General features: G+C 42.7%; 1 protein-coding gene across 3 annotated transcripts in view; it reads left to right on the top strand.

Annotated features, from left to right (window-relative positions):
- The window catches only part of nlrx1 (NLR family member X1), a 32,221-nt gene that overhangs the window by 9,272 nt on the left and 1,924 nt on the right, over positions 1–21,025 (top strand). For 2 of the 3 annotated variants that reach the window (XM_061280904.1, XM_061280903.1), the window contains 8 exons: positions 1,615–1,846; positions 4,531–5,698; positions 7,196–7,379; positions 8,084–8,179; positions 8,684–8,770; positions 10,279–10,530; positions 11,710–11,920; positions 18,689–21,025. The exon at positions 18,689–21,025 is cut by the window's right edge and continues 1,924 nt beyond it. In XM_061280904.1, coding sequence (XP_061136888.1) covers positions 1,615–1,846; positions 4,531–5,698; positions 7,196–7,379; positions 8,084–8,179; positions 8,684–8,770; positions 10,279–10,530; positions 11,710–11,920; positions 18,689–18,826 — 2,368 coding nt within the window. In that variant the 3' untranslated portion in view covers positions 18,827–21,025. The remainder of the gene's footprint in view (positions 1–1,614; positions 1,847–4,530; positions 5,699–7,195; positions 7,380–8,083; positions 8,180–8,683; positions 8,771–10,278; positions 10,531–11,709; positions 11,921–18,688) is intronic. The other variant, XM_061280905.1, reaches the window with a different exon arrangement.

Genomic DNA, 21,025 nt, shown 5'->3' with positions numbered 1-21,025 from the left:
ATCACAGCAACATACTCAGTCGATACCAGCAACCTTTAACTTACCGCTGCGCTGTGAATGGGTATAATGTCGAGACCCCGAATGTAAGACGACCCCCACTTTTTCAGTCTTATTTCAATGCAAAAATCATTCTTATATTCGGGCCAATATGGTAATGATGATTGCAGTTGTTGACATGTATGGAAAGTTTACTGCCTATTTACACACTAATTACTAGGGGTGTAACGATTCATCGATACTAGGGGTGTAACGATACATCGATACACATCGATTAATCGATATAATGCTCTACGATTTATTGGCATCGATGCTAAAGGTAAACATCGATTTATATCGCCGTGTTTGACCTCGGACATTAGACGCGACTTTATTTTGAAATCCAGTTCATTGTTGCTTGCTTCCTCTTTCCGGTAGCAGGGAGCAGTGCGCGGCGTTGCTGCACGTGAAAGGGGAGTCGACAACTAGCACGCGGCTCCTGGGCTGGTGCTATGGCTAGTGTCCAAAAAGACGAGGAAATTTGCTCCCCTTTAGGCTTCAAGTCATTCGTTTGGAAGCACTTTGGATTCCAAAGAAAAGATGGCTCAACGGACAAGACACGTGCAGTTTGTAAATCCTGCCATGCGGTGATCAAATATTCAGGGAGCACAAATCTCGCCGCACATTTAAAGAAAAAACACGACATCAAAGTTCAGTGTTAAAGTAAGCAATTTGTATACTACAATACTCTTGTAATTTCCTAAATAAAGAGTTTGCAGTACCTTGTTGATTTTGCGTATGAATTGTTGTAAATCAGGATATTGTTCTATATTTTTTATTAAAAAAAAAAAAAAAATCGATCGTAGAGCACTATATCGCGATATATCGTGAATGAATCGCAGCAGGCTTTAAGATATCGGCAAATATCGTATCGTAGTTCTTTATATCGATATTATATCGTATCGTGACAAAACCCGCGATTTACACCCCTAATCGATACACATCGATTAATCGATATAATGCTCTACGATTTGTTGGCATCGATGCTAAACGTAAAAATCGATCTATATCGCCCGTTTTTGACCTCGGACATTAGACGCGACTTTATTTTGCAATCCAGTTCATTGTTGCTTGCTTCCTCTTTCCGGGAGCAGTGCGCGGCGTGTTGTGTTGTGAGCAGAGCAGGCACGTGAAAGGGGAGCCGACAACTACGCGGAAAGATAAAGTTCAGTGTTAAAATAAGCACTTTGTATACTACAATACTCTTGTAATTTCCTAAATAAAGAGTTTGCAGTACCTTGTTGATTTTGCATATGAATTGTTATAAATCAGGATATTGTTCTATATCGATCGTAGAGCACTATATCGTGATGTATCGTGAATGAATCACAGCAGGCTTTAAGATATCGGCAAATATCGTATCGTGACTCTTTGTATTGATGTGATATCGTATCGTGACAAAACCCGCGATTTACACCCCTACTAATTACACAGTATCAGGAATAGCTGGTTCCGTATTTTGTTTGAAAGGCACGTCAACACGACAAGGGAATTGGGAATTGAACCTGAATTGCTCGGTTGAAGCTACTGTGCCAAGCAACTCGTTTGATTTTGTTATCTGTGATTTATTATGAACAGGGTTGCATCTTTGAGAGACCTGGTCAGTAGGAAGTACCTCCACTTGAAAGAAAACCCTCTACTTAGTGGGGAGGGAAACCAGGCTAAAGATGTTCTCTTCTTATTCAACGGGATGGAAAAGATGAAACTTGACTTCCGAATTGGATCCACAGAGCTTTGCAGTGACCCAAATGAGCCGCTGCCCGCTGGTGCAGTGGTGGTCAACCTTCTCCGCAAGTACCTTCTCCCTGAGGTAAAGCAGCCAAGATGAAACTTAAATGAACTAAAATTTTGACCTTCAGCTTCTGTGGAATTTTGTTTCTATTTTCAAATGTAAAGACTAATTCACATTGACTGATTAAATGTGACTAAATGCTTTGTTGCCTGTAAGCAAACCTTCACCTCATGTTACTAATGCAAGTTTGATCACGGGACTACTATACATGCCAAACTTGAATTTGCTTCATTCACACCACACACAGCTGTGAACAAGTAACATGAAAATATTTGCCAGATCTTCCTGGCTCACCCTTCTCTAGGTCTGCTAATTTTTCTGTACATTCACAAAAATCAACAGGAATTTTATTGCCCATTGTTCTGCTCAACATCTCCAGGAATTTTTGTGACTCAGTATATCATTAACGCTTGGGACACAATGTCACATGGTACAGCGTCATGTGAATTTGTGACTCAAGTTTAAATTTTTCAATGTGAGTGAAAAGGAGATTTTTTTTCCCTGTCTGACCAACTAGCATCGAGTTAAACGCATATTTCTCATTTTCCAGTTTGAATTTGCATTGCATTAAATTTCTATGTCATGTCATGCAAAGAGTCTCAGGTGAAAATGCACCATCAGAAAATATGCAGTCAGCTTAAACTTACAATGTCCGTAAAGGCTTGTGTTTTTTAACAGTATTTGAAGTAAAACTAAATGTTTATGATAATTGCTAGAAGTAATGGTGTTATCAAGAATTATTTCAATAAACTATTAAATTATTTAAATATAAGTACCGTATTTTTCAGACTAAAAGTCGCTCCGGAATATAGGTCGCTTTAGCCATAAAATGCACAATAACGTGAAAAAAAACATGTCGCTCTGGAGTACAAGTCGCATTTTGGGGGGCAATTTATTCGACAAAATCCAACACCAAGAACAGACATGAACGAGCAACAACAGGCTAAACGATAGGTATGCTAACGTGACATAAACACAAATGAAGAGCTGAGAACGGGCCTGACGTAACATTCAAATTTCGAAAAGTGAATCGTTCGAATTACGCATCATATTTTCACATTACAAATAATAGGAAAAAAATTAATCCGTTCCAAGCCAAAGAAAAACGCCTTTTTTAAGCATTTTTTCATTTGCGCATTTTTGTCCAATCGCGCAACTGCAGTGCACCGCCAAACGCGAGACCGTAGCGGGTCGCCGATCGCGGAACTGCACCGCCGCTGAAATTTAGAAAATATTTTTAAAGTCCTGCAGTACTTTCCAAAATTTAAGTGGACATCAGTGCGCAGGGAGCTTAATTTTGTCCGATCGCGCAACTGCAGCACACCGCCGCACGCGCAACCGTTGCGCGCCTCCGACCGCGCAACTGCACCGCGCTGGTCGCATTATTCTGACAGAGCGGTCGCTAAAATTTAGAAAATATTTATAAAGTCCTAATGTACTTTCCAAAATTTAAGTGGACCTCAGTGCGCAGGAAGCTTAATTTGGTCCGATCGCGCAACCGCAGCGCGCCGGTCGCTCAGTGTCGGGATTGCTTTAGGAGGGTCTTTGTGTTTTAGGATGGCTTTACTGCTCCCACTTGCTTCCTTTAGAGCAGGGGTGGCCAACCAGTCAGAGACTAAGAGCCACATTTTTTTACTGTGTACCGCAAAGAGCCATCCCCCCCCGAAGCGAAGCGAACACGCAGCGTTTTACGTCCCATTACCCCCCCCAGCCCCCGAAGCGAAGCGAACACGCAGCCTTTGAGTCCCATTAACAACCCCCAGCCGAAGCGAAGCGAAGACGCAGCGTTTGACGTCCCATTAGCACCGCCCCATGACAACCCCCCCCCCGAAGCGAACGTAAAGGAGCCGCATGAAACCCGGTAAAAAGGCCACATGTGGCTCACGAGCCGAACGTAAAGGAGCCGCATGAACCCGGCAAAGAGCCGCATGCGGGTCGCGAGCCGCGGGTTGGCCACCACTGCTTTAGAGGCATGATTAGAGTTGATGCAATCCTCAGAGTAATGAGAACGTAATAACGAACGGAGTCAGTTGGGTTGCGGGTCCTTGCGGCTCATCTCGCGAGGTTCGACAACCGAATTTCGTCCGACATCCGAAGCAAAAAAAAACCTCGAATTTTTTGTTCGAATACCGATTTGTTCGAGAACCGGGACGTTCGAAAACCGAGGCTCCACTGTATAAATTATATATCAAATAACTATTACATAAGCAATAATATTATCAAACCATCTGTGTCACTCCAAATCATTAAATCCATCGATCAAATTCCTCGTCCTGTGTCAAGAACGCTGCGCGTCCGCCCTGACGTCAGCCTCGTCGTTATTCCATAGATCTAGTATATAACTATATTGTAGCGTTAACAAAGTACAAGGAATGACGTGGGTTTGGTAAACTGCTCTTTATTTAACAAAACAAGAGTTCAACGAGCCAACAACTACTGAACTGTAAGGATAAAAACATATACAAGTTGCTACACAAAATAAAATATATCAAATAACTGTAACATAAATAGTTCACCGCTACACGGCCCCAAGCACCGGCGTCGACTTCCAGGCAGTGACAGGAAGAGATCATGCAATCATTACAAGTTGGATCTATTTTTAAATGCGTAATATGCGTATATCAGAGTTATTATTACTAGCAATAGCAGTATTGCCCATGGCGGTTGTAAAAGGTTGTAATGTTTGATCTTCTGTTCCTCAGGCGAGTGTTTTAGTGACTACCAGACTGTCTGCCTTGGATCGCATCCCTCCGAAATATGTGAGTCACTATGCACAGATTTGTGGCTTCAACGACCCAAACCGTCAGCGTGCCTACTTCACCAGCCGCCTCCTACAGCAGAGTGGGGAAATTGTGCCGGCACGAGACGCTCAGGCTCTTGTAGAGCTACTTTACCTCAACCTCCAGAGGGAAAGCCAGCTGGCCGCAGCCTGCTTCTTGCCTTCTTACTGCTGGCTCACGTGCGCCACTTTGCACTTCCTGCATTTCACTGACGCCACTGCACCCATCCGCACGCTGACTGGCATATACACAAGCTTCCTCAGGCTCAACTTTGGTGGGGAGGTGCTGGGCAAAGCTACTGCGGCAAGTGGATCCAGTCAGGATCTACAAAGTTCTTTGATGTTGTATGTTGTCCGCACAGTTGGCAAACTGGCCTATGAAGGCGTTACTTACAAACGCACCTCATTCTCAGAGGAGGAGCTGGAGCAGTGGATCGGAGGAAAGACCAAGACGGATGAGGAGTTACGTCAACTGGCTGTTTTCAGAACTGATGTGCTCGACTTTTTTCTGGCTCCCTGTGTTGAAAGCTGCAAGCATTTACCCACAGACCTCTGTGAGCATGATGAGAGGCGTTATGTATTTGCTGTTCCAGCCATGCAGGAGTACCTGGCAGCACTTTACGTGGTTCTAGGGGAGAATAAATCAGCGCTGGAGAAGCTGACCAAACAGGTGTCTGTAGCCATCGGTCAGGCAACTGAAGACGTTAGTGCCATTGTCAATATATTTTCTAAGTTCATCCCACTCAGAATCTTTGCAGTCTTCAACTTACTCAAGCTTTTTCCAAGGCTTTATGACAAAATTAGTACTCGAAACAAGGGCAACATTGCGAGGACAATGGCTGCTGAGCTCTTCCGCAAGGAAGATAGCTACAATGAGGACGTTCTGGATCAGGTAGAGCAAAGCCTCTTGGGAGTACATGGTCCACCTTCAAAACAACAGAGTGAGAGTCAGCCTTTTGAACTTTACCCGATCTTCATGGGTGGACTCTTGCATTATGGCAACCGAGTCCTACTTCAGCAACTTGGGTGCAGCATCCAGAGTGCCACTGTGGCTCAGATCACACGAGCTCTTCGGAAATACCTTGTAAGAGGTAATGTTTCCTACAATCTGTACAGTTTTAGCTTGTGTGATGAAATTTCATTGGATAAATACATTTATAGCAATGTCATGTGTGCAAAACAGTAAGAGTAGCCTAATATTTGTGTTTTCTTCTGCTGGCACAAATTCCTTTGGGACCAATCATGTTTTGATAGCTATATCTGTGAATTCATTCACTAGTGATTTCCGCCCCAAAATGTCAGTCTGTGAAATGACTGAGTAGAACAAAATTTTGCAAATTGGATTATGGGTTCAGGATAAATTGATGTTTTTGTGGAGGGGAAAAAATGCCTTTTGGGGTAATGTTCCAACAATTGAATGCTTGGTGGAAAATACCATAAAATACACTACCGTACAAAAGTTTGTGGTGACCCAGACAATTGAATGTTTTCCATGAAAACTAATGATTGCACATGGGTTTTCAAGGGTTTTCTAATAATCCTTTGACCTTCTAACACAATTGGCAAACACAATGGATCATTAGAACACAGGAGGGATGTTTGCTAGAAATGGACCTTTATACACCTTTGTAGATATTGCATTAAAAATCAGACATTTGCAGCTGTAATAGTCATTTAGCACATTAACAATGTGTATGAGTGTACAACTGATTAGTTTAACGTTATCCTCATTAAAAAAATAGCGATTTAATTTTAAAAATAAGGATATTTCTAAGTGACCCCAATCTTATGAACGGTAGTGTATGTTAAAACAGTATAATTTCATTATTTCTCAACATATCTCCTCATCTCTTTGGTTTTGTCTGCAACTCAAACCCTTTTTCCGATTAACTGACAAGTTAGCTAAAAAATGTCCTTCAATAATAGTAAAAAGCCTGCATGGGCTGAAACCGAAATTACTTGGATTTTTCAAACGACGTCATTTGCGCTAAAAATGTAAGAGAGCGGAGATGGAACATTATTTTGTGAAAGAGCAGGGTGAGCATTACATTCGGTCATGTAATTTATGCTAGTTATAATTTTTTTTCCTGAATTTATTTGGAATGGAGCACTTTAATTTAAATTTGTAATTTAAAGTCCATATTCCATGTCTATCCATCCATTCATCCAGCCAGCCATCTTTCAAACCGCTTGTCAGTTCTGTAGTTGTCAGTCCTGAAGTTTAGAATGGTTTTCTAAATAATGTGTTCTTTTCCCCATGAAATGCAAAACGTAATAAATTCAGGTTTTGTCAAAAATCTGTAAAATCCTATTGCAGTCATATTCAGTCAGCTCACACTACAGCCCAGGAATAAATATTTTACACTTTTCTGTTAAATTACCCATAAACGTTATCCATAATATTTGGTGGAACTTATCTATACGACCTCATAAAAAGATGGACTGTGAGGAATAACGTGATACAAAACCCAAACCAGCTAAACTAGAAAACATGATATTTGTCTCAGTTTTGGTCTACCTATGACAATGGCACTGAGGAATGTGACTTAATATTTAGTTGTTGTTGATATATTTCTTTTTAATGCTAGAAATCAACAAGCCACAACCACCAGAGGAGTTGATGGATCTGTTGGTCCTTCTGTACGAGTTTCAAAATCCCAGACTAACTGCAGAGGTCCTGGCCTCAATTAGAAGCATTCGCCTCCACAACATACGCATGACCTCACTCAAATGCTTTGTGTTGAGTTCCGTGCTCTCTTGCGCCCCACCAAGGTAAGCCAGAGATTGTGGTTTTATTTTAAGATATTAAATCTTCCTTCCCAACTATTCCAACTCAAAACATTGAGTTGGGACAAGTTTGTCATCAACCAACAATCTGGGCGGCCATCTTAAGTAAGCACAGTTTTCATCACTGAACTTGTGAAAATTAGTCATTACAAGTTTATGCCCCACTTGTGTAGAATTTTGTGAAGTTGTCATAGTGAAATAAAAAAAAAAAAAAAAAAACACTTCATTTGCCTTTATTTTCGTACAAAGCTAACGTATTTTGACGGTAGTGGACTACTGTATTCCATGCTTTTTTTGCATTTGTGTTTCAGTACAAGAATTTCTCTCCATTTAGGGCAGTGCTTCTCAAATAGTGGCCCCAAGGGGGGCGCGGTGCTATTCCTGGGGGGGCGCGTGTGACCCTGGGGAACAGGCTTTTTTTTTTGGCAGTACTAGAATAAAGTGTAATTGCGCGTTTACTACAGCAGGGGGCAGTGGCGCTCTCATTGTTACTTCTGTCACGTTTGCGACAGTGCAACATTTTACGACTTACAAGACAAGTTAGGATAGTCACGGTGGGGAGGGGGGGCGCGAATAGATTTCTTCTTGCTAGGGGGGGCGTAACAGAAAATAATTGAGAAGCACTGATTTAGGGTCAGATGGAATGAATACTGAGTTTTAAAAGAAATACCATTGGTATCTTGTTGTAGTTATCAACTGGAAGAGTTGGACCTCTCCTCCTGTCTCCTAACCCGGGACATGCTTCACACGCTATCCCCTGCCTTTAGACACACTCGGAACCTCAAGTGAGAGCTACTCGGGAACTTTTCTATATTTCTGTTGTTTGCGGTGAAGCTCTTGATGCATTAAGATGACTGGGATTGATTGATTGATTGATTGATTTAATTCTACATAGTCTCTCTAACAATTAACTAGCGTTTTTGTTCATGGTCTGTTTTGTCAGGTTAAGCTCAGTAACCCAGATGATGATCTTAAAAGAGCAATTGGCAAAGCATGATTTCAAATTCACGTGAAATGTAAACGTTAAATACATTTTGATAGTAACATCGGTCGCTCTTTCACAGTTAACATCAAGTTAACATTAAGTACTTCATCAAGTACTTACGAATACGAATGGAGGCCCTCACATTTACTGTTACACTGTTCGCTGTACACTGTTACATGGTGCTTAAGAGCCAGAAACTTGTAGTGACAATGGACATAGCGCTGCTGAGGACTTAAGTAAAGACAGACCATGGATATGCTGTGTTGACATTTGTTTTGCCACTGCCTGTCTCTGTTGTCCTCAGTCTGCAGTTTAATAGCCTTGGCCCAGACTCCTGCATCTTCCTGAGAGATCTGCTACTGGACTCCAAAAGTTGTGTTAGAGTGCTACAGTAAGACAACGTTTGAACAGATTTTTTTGTTCCTTAAAGTGTGCATGCGGTGGTCAGAGGGAAATATCTCTATTAGGAGTGTAAATTGCGGGTTTTGTCACGATATCATATCGATACAAAGAATCACGATACGATATTTGCCGATATCTTAAAGCCTGCTGTGATTCATTCACGATACATCACGATATAGTGCTCTACCATCGATATAGAACAATATCCTGATTTATAACAATTCATACGCAAAATCAACAAGGTACTGCAAACTCTTTATTTAGGAAATTACAAAGTGCTTCCAAACGAATGACTTGAAGCCCAAAGGGGAGCGAATTTCCTCGTCTTCTTGGACACTAGCCATAGCACCAGCCCAGGAGCCGCGTAGTTGTCGGCTCCCCTTTCACGTGCCTGCTCTGCTCACAACACAACACGTCGCGCACTGCTCCCGGAAAGAGGAAGCAAGCAACAATGAACTGGATTTCAAAATAAAGCCGCGTCTAATGTCCGAGGTCAAAAACGGGCGATATAGATCGATGTTTACGTTTAGCATCGATGCCAACAAATCGTAGAGCATTATATCGATTAATCGATGCGTATCGATGAATCGTTACACCCCTAATCTCTATGTATATATTTTATCAAGGAAAACTGCATCCAAACACATTTTTGGTTACATTTTATATTAATGTTTGCATATATTATATTTGTGTACATATGTGCATATTTTATATGTTCAACAAACATAATTCCACTGTGTGTTTTTATGTACCATTGCTAGCATCTCTAAAACCAAAATAAGGGTAATAGCACGTTAATATGGTGACTATGACTTGTCATGCAACAGACACCACTGATCAAATATAAAGTTGATGAAAATATATACTAACTCACCAAAACACCAAATTAAGCGCCACTTGCCACATATGCAGAGGTGGCTCTGTGCATGGTCTGTCTCTTATGGGTTTAATATTAGCGTCACACGTCCAAGAAAATTGCTGTAGCAACTTGACTTGCGTCAAGAGATAAACCTTTAGAAGATCACGGTTAGTGAGTGCTGACATAGCAATAACTACAAGCCAGTTCATTAGAAGACTGAGTTTTTCAGCAGCATAGACAGCATGTTTGCATTTTTCTGCCTGTTTGTGTTTCTGAATATGGCCTTATTATGATGGACGGTTTTCTCTACTACATAGTGCTATTTGTACCATTTTTATAGGCATACTATGTGTGCAATGCTTGTCAGTGGTAAGTGTGATGAGAACAAGTGGTACAGAAAATGGATTGGTGAATAAAGTAAATGAAGTAATCAATAAGGAAGTTAGCTTCTGATTATGTTAACTCTTGGATCCAGTGCTGGTTATTTTTATGGTACAGTATTAAGATTTGACAGATGTAAAATTGGTTTTATATTCAAGATCATACTGGGCCACAATCTGCCACTTTGACATCAGTCTTATTTGTCCCCATGACCATGAATTAAATAGCATAAATGTCTCCCTGTCTGCACTTTACAGACTGTGTGATAACCCACTGCTAGACTCTGGAGCCTGCCTTCTTCTGGAGGCCCTTCCAGAGAACCAGTCCCTGAGGCATCTATCCCTGATGCACACCGGGCTAGGGGACCAAGGGGCCATCGAGCTGGGTGAAAGACTTCAGCAGCACTCTGGACTCCAGGAGCTCAATGTTGCCTACAACAACATCGGTGACAATGCAGCTCTGGCCCTTGTGGATGTGTGCAGGGAACATCCCAGCATTCACACTGTGCAGTAAGCGACTGTCTGACAGTGGTGTATCATTCCACCGTTAATTCAAACAATAGTAACGTACACCCTTAAAATCTCTGGGTGAAAAATTGGAAAGCTAATGGGTCAATTTGAGCCAACTTTGATTTATCTTTGAAAAACAAAAAGACCAATTTGTTGGGTTGTTTTGTGCAAAACAAGTTGGATCAAAATGACCCAGCTTTGTGGGTCGGTCCAATTTTTAACCCAACATTTTAAGGCTATACCGTACCATTATCATTATATAGCATCACACTGCTCATATTTGCAATAATTTGGGAAAATATCTGTATTTTGGACAGTTTTATTTATTCTCTTTTTATGAAAGTACACTTTTACAATTGCTGGGTTAAAAATTAGACCAAGCCAAGAAGTTGGGTCAATTTGACTCAACTTTGGGTTTGTCTTGCAAAAGAAAAAAAAACCTCAATTTGTTGCTTTGTTTTGTACAAAAAGTTTTTTTTTTTTGTGCAAAACAACCCAGAAAGTTAGGCAACTTTCAAATGGACCCAACTTGACCCGACTTTCAAATTAACCCAATTTCCTGAGTCAGTCCAATTCTTAACCCAAATTTGGGTTGTTTTTAACACACCTTTAAAAATGCTGGGTTAAGAACAACTCAATTTGGTTTAAAAATTGGGCTGACCCAGGATGTTCAGTCAATTTGTTTTGCCCATAACAACACATATTTTGTACAAAACAACCCAACAAATTGGGTTCAAATTGACCGAACTTTCTGTCTCAGTCCAATTTTTAACACAGCTGTTTTAAGGGTGCAGCATTTTTTATTGTAAACCCTGAACTGTTTTTGTAACATCCTAAAAAACAACCAGGTCAAAAATAACCAAACAAGACAAAAAGAAACTTCATTCATTTAATCTGAAAAGTCTCAAACTCAAAAACTCAATTTATTTTTTGTGGGAAATATGAGTTATTCATTTAAAGCCATTTTTTTTGGGCTAGATAAATACCCCTAAAAGTTGGTATGGTCCATTTTTGACCCATATTGGTTTATTTTTGACCCAACTGTTTTTAGACTGTATACTAAATAAATAAATTCACACATTGCATTGGTCAGGGAAGGTAAAGAATAAGGTTGAGTCATCTTTCTTTCCCAAAATAAGTAACACTTTTTTTTTTGTTCAAACTTGTCTGTTTGTGTAGTTTGTACCTAAACCCTCTGAGTGATGTTGGGAAGCAGTCCCTGTATGTCCGAGGTATTCCCAAGAGCCTGAACGGCAGTGGGCGACGAGTCAGAGTTCTGGCCGCTGTCACTGAGGGTTCTGACCTGTCAGAGGACTGGCACCCCATTCTCAGTGTGATTCGTGAGAATGCGTCTTCCTGGGACAGGGACCGAGTGAAGCAGCAGCTTAAGGTAAACTCCTCCTCCTCTTGCAGAGTTGCAATTACCGTATTTGCCGCCCTATAAGGCGCACCGGGGTATAAGGCGCACCTTCAATGAACGGCCCATTTTAAAACTTTGTCCATATATAAGGCGCACCGGCCTATAAGGCGCATAAAATAGAAGCTTTACTGCAACAAACTGAGGTTGACTAGGGTTGCGGTATGCACCCACTAGCCAATAACCAACGAGCCCTCTGTAAACAATCGCGTTTCTTAAACAATCTCCTATAAAATGATTGGAACTGACTAAAGTTCAATCTAACGCATTGGTACTACTTACCTATGTTTCCCTTCCATATCGATCCGTAGAATTACTCGAAACATTAACAGAACAGCCTATTTTGACATGAAATAGCCTCGCGCGTATAGCAGCTATCGTTATAGCATTAGCCATCCGCAATTTCCTATGAGCCTCAGCTCGCAATCTCCCATGAGCGTCAGCAAAGTGTAAACAATCGCGTCTCTGAAACGAGCTCCTATAAAATGATCAGAACTGACTAAAGTTCGATCTAACGCATTGGTACTACTTACCTATGTTTCCCTTCCATATCGATCCGTAGAATTACTCGAAACATTAACAGAGCAGCCTATTTTGACATGAAATAGCCTCGCGCGTATAGCAGCTATCGTTTTTGCATTAGCCATCCGCAATTTCCTATGGGCCTCAGCTCGCAATCTCCCATGAGCGTCAGCAAAGTGTAAACAAACAATCGCGTCTCTCAAACGAGCTCCTATAAAATGATCAGAACTGACTAAAGTTCGATCTAACGCATTGGTACTACTTACCTATGTTTCCCTTCCATATCGATCCGTAGATTTACTCGAAACATTAACAGAGCAGCCTATTTTGACATGAAATAGCCTCGCGCGTATAGCAGCTATCGTTATAGCATTAGCCATCCGCAATTTCCTAAGAGCCTCAGCTCGCAATCTCCCATGAGCGTCAGCAAAGTGTAAACAATCGCGTCTCTCAAACGAGCTCCTATAAAATGATCAGAACTGACTAAAGTTCGATCTAACGCATTGGTACTACTTACCTATGTTTCCCTTCCATATCGATCCGTAGATTTACTCGAAACATTAACGGAGCAGCCTATTTTGAAATGAAATAGCCTCGCGGGTACAACAGCTATTCGGTGACGCCCCCTGACTACAGTTACCGTAATGCTGGGAAGCAATGCGACCTTGTAATTTACTAGTCGTACTAAAACGTACTAAAACATTTTGGCAGAGCACTGTGTACAACCAGTATGGATCAACAAATTCATCACTTGATCCATATATAAGGCGCACCGGGCTATAAGGCGCACTGTTGACTTTTGATAAAAATTTATGTTTTTAAGTGCGCCTTATAGGGCGGAAAATACGGTAATTGTAATTGTACAACTTTTGACATCGGCTGTGCCCCATTGTGAGCCTTAACATTTTCCAATCCCCATTCCACATCCAATTCCTGCTGTCGCCTACAACAGTGGTTCCCAACCTTTTTTGCTCCACGGACCGGTTACGTGTCACATATTTTCGCGGACCGGCCTTTATGTAAATAAATAATACATTTATATAAATACGATGAAAACAACTGGCATAAAAACAAGTATAAAGGACATAAAAATAAAACTCACCATTACGTTGAATTAGTGGGAACACTGAGCTTGTTTCTCAGAAACGAGCCGGTCCCATCCAGGCGTAATCGGAGACAATGACACCCGAAGTGGTTAAGGTTTGTCTTTTAATGCAGGATGCTTGGTCTCCATGTGCCGAAGCAGTTTTGAAGGCTTCATTGCCTCGTTAGCTAGCCTGTCGCCACAGATTTTGCAGAGTAGGCTTGGCGCGTCAGTCACCTGTGGCGATAACTCCATATTTTAAGTAGGACTCCAGAAAATAAATTTCAAATGCAGCTTTCCTTTTATTAGAAGTCGTAGCCTCTTCTTCTTCCGTCTCCTCATTGGGCTTTTTCCCCAAGCTTTCCAAACATCTCTGTTTCTTGCTCATTTTTGCTTGCTTTGTGGGCTCGACTGGGGTGACATGTCACGTGACCGAGACGAGCGTCTTGACCTGAACCGACGGATGTAATTGGGAGAGAATCGCCAATTTTTTTTATATTTTTCAAAATAAATTCTTACTTATTTTTGCTAGCTTTGCGGGCTCGACTGGGGAAACATGTCACGTGACCAGGACGAGCGTCTTGACCATTAATTAATTGATTATCGATTTAAAAAAAAAAAAAAGGGACCCACGGACCGGTGGTTGGGTTGGCCTACAAAACCCACTGATAAAAATACCCATATAGCAATAGGTCATTCCTGGAATAGATGCAGCAGTGTTTTACAGCATTTCCAGTCAACACAACTCAAGTTGTTACGTGACATATAAGTAACAGGCAGGGGTGGCTACACTTCTTCATATTACCTACTATAAAATCGCAAAGCATATGTATTTTTGAATGAGTATTTGATTATAAGGATAGCGTGCATATTAATGAAGGTTTGCGTGTAAAAATGCTGACTTTGAGTTGACTATGTTCCGTGTGTAATCCCTTGGCAGGTAAGATTTTAAGTATAAAGACAATAAATATATTTGAAAAATACAATTTTACAATTTAGTATTGTTTATATGAAAATATCTACTTTGGTGTGGCTTGCAAAATCGCAATAAAACTCAAGTCAAGTCAAGTTTATTTGTATAGCCCTACATCACAAGCAGTCTCAAAGGGCTTCACATAGACAAACAAATTGACAATTATTCTCAAAGCATCGCCTGATCTTAAGCTCTGTATAATTTATTATCTTATTCTAATGACTTCTACTGAAAGGAATGAAGCACACTTGATGGCTCATACAAGTAAGTTTTGCAAAAGAATTTAGTCAAAAGGGGCGCACATCTCATCATGTTTGGACACTTTTTTCTTTTCAGTAAGTTGCATGAACCCTCGACTTGAACTCAATTCCATTGTTAGTCGTGATTGTCCCAATCTCATTAATCACCCCAGATAAATTCAGATGAAACTGTCTTGCAACTTTGGATGCATGTAAATCAGTCATATCCTCTTGAAAAAGAAAAAAAATGGAAATCTAAGCTATTACAACATAGGTAGTGCAGATGTCCTGCTCTGTTGGATGTTCACTACAATATAGCTAAAGCAACAAATGTCCATTCAACATTAAAAAGAGGGTAAAGCGAGCCCAAGATTGGCACTTACGTATGTGATAGAACTGTATTAAATAATGTCACCCTGACTACGTCACAGAAGGAAGCGATCACAAATTCCCCATTAGAAATTATTGTCGACTTCAACAGCCTCTCCATGGCTGATTTAAAAACAAGAAATGAGCAGCCTTTCTGCGGCTAAAGTGCTCTGTCACGTCTGTCTATTTTATTTTACCAGTACCAACATATGCAAACACGACGTGTTTCGAAAGGCTTTATGTCAGCTGAATTGTTCATACGTCGTTATATAGTTAATTGAAATTTGTAAGGGTTCGTTTGATTTACATTTTCCCTAAAGTCCATGTATGGTGAACTACCTCTGCCGTCTATCCGAAAATTTGTATGTATAAGCTTCCAGTGTACATTGTGTTGGATTTTGGTTCACAATTAGGAAGCGCACTATCCGTGCCTCACAGCAAAAGCCAGAGCCAATCACCTGTTATCCAATTTACTCCCTGCGTGTTCGTTGTCTTTTGCAATGTAAGGAAAAGACTGAGACACCGAAACAAAATTTAGATTTACACAGGTTGGTTGAGTTCGATCACAATTCTTGTTAAGAAAGCTCTGTTTTACAAAAGTACAATACAGCGCTGGGCATTTCGTGCGACCATGCTCAAGAGCAGAAAGTCTCCATTCAGAAAAGGCAACGTTCAAGGTTCTTTGGTCAGCTTATATTCAGTTGCACATGCCAGTGTGGGCCGAGTTTGATAGGTGATGAGTCTTTCGGGTGGGGCAAGTTCGCAGGAGAGTTTGATTCCATGGGAGTCGGTGCTGGTTCGGTGAGAGCTGGTTCCGTGGCGTTGGGTGGTGATTATGGGTGATTCGATGTGTGTGGAGCTGTTGTTTTCCTTTTCGTCTTTCGACCTTGGCGATCATCTTTGGCCGGGTTCTTGGATGCCTCCCTCTGGCACCTGCTGGTTTTATCTCCAAGTGACCTTCCTGTAAACCAGTGCTTCTCAATTATTTCTGTTACGCTCCCCCCTAGCAAGAAGAAAACTATTCGCGCGTCCCCCCCCCCTCCCCACCGTGACTATCCTAACTTGTCTTGTAAGTCGTAAAATGTTGCACTGTCGCAAACGTGACAGAAGTAACAATGAGAGCGCCACTGCCCCCTGCTGTAGTAGATGCGCAATTACACTTTATTCTAGTACTGCCAAAAAAAAAGCCTGTTCCCCAGGGTCACACGCGCCCCCCCAGGTATAGCACCGCGCCCCACTATTTGAGAAGCACTGCTGTAAACAATCTCCTCCATTCTTTCACATACTCTGTCGCACCTCGTCCATTCATCATCCTTCCACTTTTGTCATTTTGTACGAATTTAAGTGAAGTTTTGTGTGTGATATCATCAATTGTAACCCTAACCCTAACCCAATGTTCCCTGACTATGCAAAGTTCTTACTCACCACTTACCATGCATTTGTTTGTTTGTCACATTCTTAGTTTAATTATGCTTCCGACCGTAGTTTTCATTATTTGTCAAAACATTTTCTTTCTGTCCAAAACATTCAATAGTAATCCAAGGCTGGTGTCTAGCATTAGGCAAAATACGACGTCACAACAAGCATGAATCAAGACATAAGATATAATAAGGTACAAAACATTCTTAGACAGCTTGGGCCGTATCCGTGAATTAGAATAACATCAGGCATGCATTAAACAGTTCCTTATGGGTCGTTATGCTATTCTGGCAATATATCAACAAACAGTTGTTATTTCAAAGTGCACAGAAATACATATACGATCATGAAGTTATAAAAACCTATGTCATCACCATATATAAAAATGTCTAGTTATGTCTCCTTTATTGGTTTGGTGTGCAGGTATAATTATATGCTTAAAATGTTTCTTTTATTGATTTAATATGTGAATATACTTGAGTGAAGGGAGGATGGAGGGCGAGATCGACAGGCGGATCAGTGCAGCGTCGGCAGTAATGCGGACTCTGTACCGGTTCATCGTGGTGAAGAGAGAGCTGAGCCAAAAGGCAAAGCTCTCAATTTACTGGTCGATTTACGCTCCTATGATCACGAGCTATGGGTCGTGACCGAAAGAACGAGATCCCGGATACAAGCGGCCGAAATGAGTTTTCTCTGCAGGATGTCCGGGCTCTCCCTTAGAGATAGGGTGAGAAGTTCGGTCATCCGGGAGAGACTCGGAGTAGAGTCGCTGCTCCTCCACGTTGAGAGGAGCCGGATGAGGTGGCTCGGGCATCTCATCAGGATGCCTCCTGGACGCCTCCCCGAGGAGGTGTTCCGGGCATGTCCCACCGGTAGGAGACCCCGGGGACGACCCAGGACGCGCTGGAGAGACAATGTCTCTCAGCTGGCCCGGGAACGCCTTGGGATCCCCCGGGATGAGCTAGATGAAGTGGCTGGGGAGAGGGAAGTCTGGGAGTCCCTCCTGAAGCTGCTGCCCCCGCGACCCGACCCCGGATAAGCGGAAGAAGATGGATGGATGGATATACTTGTCTGCTTATGTATTTTATTCAATGAGGTTTGAGCATATCTGTTTTTGTAGCTAGGCAGGACTTTTTGTATTTCGACCCTATTCCTTCAATCGTCAAAAATCTTATTTTGTTCTAGCTTTATTTCGTTCTATTCAGAGTGCTTGCAGAAATCTTAAAACCATTGACTCCAGGAATCCTGAAATAAGACCTTCGCTTCAGGTCTTCAAACTTTTTTTTATTGTTATTACTAGGAGCACAGTGGCCCCTAATATTACATTTTAGAGGCGCAAGTAGAAAATCTGCGGTCAAGCGGTAAAAACTAAACTCTTTTTCCTTACCTGTGATTAAGGTCATACAAAGCATTTTAAAATCATTCCAAAACCTTGTTCTTGAATAGTATGCATCTTCAGGAATTTTAGTTAGCTACTTTTACACAATAATGTTCTAAAGAAACATAATACTTTCAAATACAAGGAAATAGTAAAATGAAAGAGAATAAATTTGGGAACTTGCCTCACATATTTCTATAAGAAATGCTTGATGGCTTAAAAAGGTGTCACCACTAGTCGGCCATCTTTGAACAGAGGACTCCTCTGGTGCGCTGTGCTTTAGTCGGTGGTAAATTGGATGATTTACTTAATTAAATACTCGTAACTTGATGAATTCTTGACAGATTTACAAACAGATTGGTTTATTACAAGCCTTAGTAACGTGGTTATGACTCAGACTGAATGTTTTTTGAATACTGCACAATTCTCTCTAATTCATCTCTGACATTTGAAAATGAGTCTGTACTCCATTGACTGTAATGTTATGGGCGCCCAGCCCTGTCTCATAATTCCCACCCTGTGGTGACGTCAGTTCAGATTGGCTCACAGGGTGAATAAGCTACCTCAGACTTTGCACAGAAAGTCAGCAATGTCATTGAGTCCTGTCAGAGCAGTCCAAAGTCTTCAATCTTGTCTTCCATAAGCACCCTGTCATATGATTCAGAGTAGAGTGATTAAATTTACGATTTAGATTGTGTTTGATAAGGTGATGTGATTTCATTTATCATTGTCAGTTAAACGGTCCTCTCCTGTGCAGGTGTTCCTAAGAGATCTGGAATGGGGACGTCAACAGCAGCAGAGCCTCTGGAAAAAGCTTCACTTCCGAAGGGTGGAGAAAGGCATCCGTCACACGCTACACATGCTGGAGAAAGACACAGCACCTCCATCTGCATGAGTCAATAACTGGAATTCTCTCAATAATACTAGTTCTTAACATTCATTATTCATTTTGAAAGCCACCACTCGGTGTGGTCCTCCACATGGGTGTTCGTGTCATTACACAAACACCCATTTAGAGGAAAAACAATTAGCAGACATTCTCTGTATATCACAGCCGAGGGTTGCCTCTTCATAAAATGAACATATTTCATAAGATGAGCAATATGTCTAAAAGAAATACATCACAGGAAAAACAATCAAAGGAAAAATATTTCTGAAAATCCCAACTCTTATACTTAAAGTATATTTTAGTAGGCGTTTTTGCCTTTTTCTCAAGAGTAATTTAACATGCATGAACACATGCACAGGTTGAGATTTGAAGTGGATTTAATAAATGATTTGCATTTCATCCATCCATCCATCCATCCATCTTCTTCCGCTTATCGGTCGCGGGGGCAGCAGCTTCAGGAGGGACTCCCAGACTTCACAGGGACCGAACCGCCCTTATCAGTTGGCTCGGTACCCCGTACTCCCGAAGCACCCCCCAAAGAACCTCCCGAGGGACACGGTCGAACGCCTTCTCCAAGTCCACAAAACACACGTGGACTGGTTGGGCGAACTCCCATGCACCCTCGAGGATCCTGCTGAGGGTGAAGAGCTGGTCCACTGTTCCACGGCCAGGACGAAAGCCACACTGTTCCTCCTGAATCCGAGGTTGGACCTCCCGACGGACCATCTTCTCCAGCACCCCTGAATAGACCTTACCAGGGAGGCTGTGGAGTGTAATTCGCCTGTAATTGGAACACACCCTCCGGTCCCCCTTCTTAACCGAGGGGAACCACCACCCCAGTCTGCCAATCCAGAGGCACTGTCCCCGATGTCCACGCGATGTTGTAGAGACGTGTCAGCCATGACAGCCCCACAACATCCAGAGCCCTTAAGAAATCCTGGCGGATCCCATCCAGCCTTGCCACCGAGGAGTTTTTTAACTACCTCAGTGACTTCGACCCCAGAGATTGGAGAGTCCGCCTCAGAGTCCCCAGGCCCTGCTTTCACAATGGAAGGTGGAATTGAGGAGGTCTTCGAAGTATTCTCCCCACCGACACACGACGTCCCGAGTCGAGGTCAGCAGCACGCCAGCTCCACTGTAAACAGTGTTGACGTTGCACTGCTTCCCCCTCCTGAGACGCCGGATGGTGGACCAGAATTTCCTCGAAGCCGTCCGGAAGTCATTCTCCATGGCCTCGCCAAACTCCTCCCACGTCCGGGTTTTTGCCTCAGCAACCGCCGAAGCCGCGTTCCGCTTGGTACCTGTCAGCTGCCTCCGGAGTCCTGCAGGCCAAAACGGCCCGATAGGACTTCTTCTTCAGCTTGTCGGCATCCCTTACCGCCGGTGTCCACCAGCGGGTTCGGGGATTGCCGCCACGACAGGCACCAATGACCTTACGACCACAGCTCCGGTTGGCCGCCTCAACAATGGAGGCGCGGAACAAGGTCCACTCGGACTCAATGTCCACTCGGACTCAATGTCCCCCGCCTCCCCCGGGACGTGGGAAAAGCTCTGCCGGAGGTGGGAGTTGAAGCTCTTCCTGACAGGGGATTCCGCCAGTGTTCCCAGCAGACGTTCCCAGCAGACGTTCCCAGCAGACCCTCACAGAGCGTTTGGGTCTGCCAGGTCGGACCGGCATCTTCCCCCACCATCTGAGCCAACCCACCACCAGGTGGTGATCAGTTGACAGCTCCGCCCCTCTCTTCGCCCGAGTGTCCAAAACATGCGGCCGGAAATCCGATGACACGACTACAAAGTCGATCATCGAACTGCGGCCTAGGGTGTCCTGGTGCCAAGTGCACACATGGACACCCTTATGTTTGAACATGGTGTTCATTATAGAAAATCCGTGTCGAGCACAGAAGTCCAACAATAGAACACCGCTCGGGTTCAGATCGCGGGGGCCGTTCCTCCCAATCACGCCCTTCCAGGTCTCACTGTCATTGCCCACGTGAGCATTGAAGTCACCCAGTAGAACGATGGAGTCCCCAGAAGGAGCGCTCTCCAGCACTTCCTCCAGGGACTCCAAGAAGGGTGGGTACTCTGAGCTGCCGTTTGGTGCATAGACACAAACAACAGTCAGGCCTGGCTCCAGAGGGGGGCCCCGGTGACCCGCGTCCGGGCGAGGGAAAACGAGATCCATATATTTTGTTCGTCATAAGGGGC

This window comes from Syngnathus typhle, linkage group LG6 (assembly GCF_033458585.1).
Source record: "Syngnathus typhle isolate RoL2023-S1 ecotype Sweden linkage group LG6, RoL_Styp_1.0, whole genome shotgun sequence".
Classification (NCBI taxonomy): domain Eukaryota; kingdom Metazoa; phylum Chordata; class Actinopteri; order Syngnathiformes; family Syngnathidae; genus Syngnathus; species Syngnathus typhle.
Note: the sequence above shows the minus strand (reverse complement) of the source record. Positions and strands in the feature narration are given on the sequence as shown.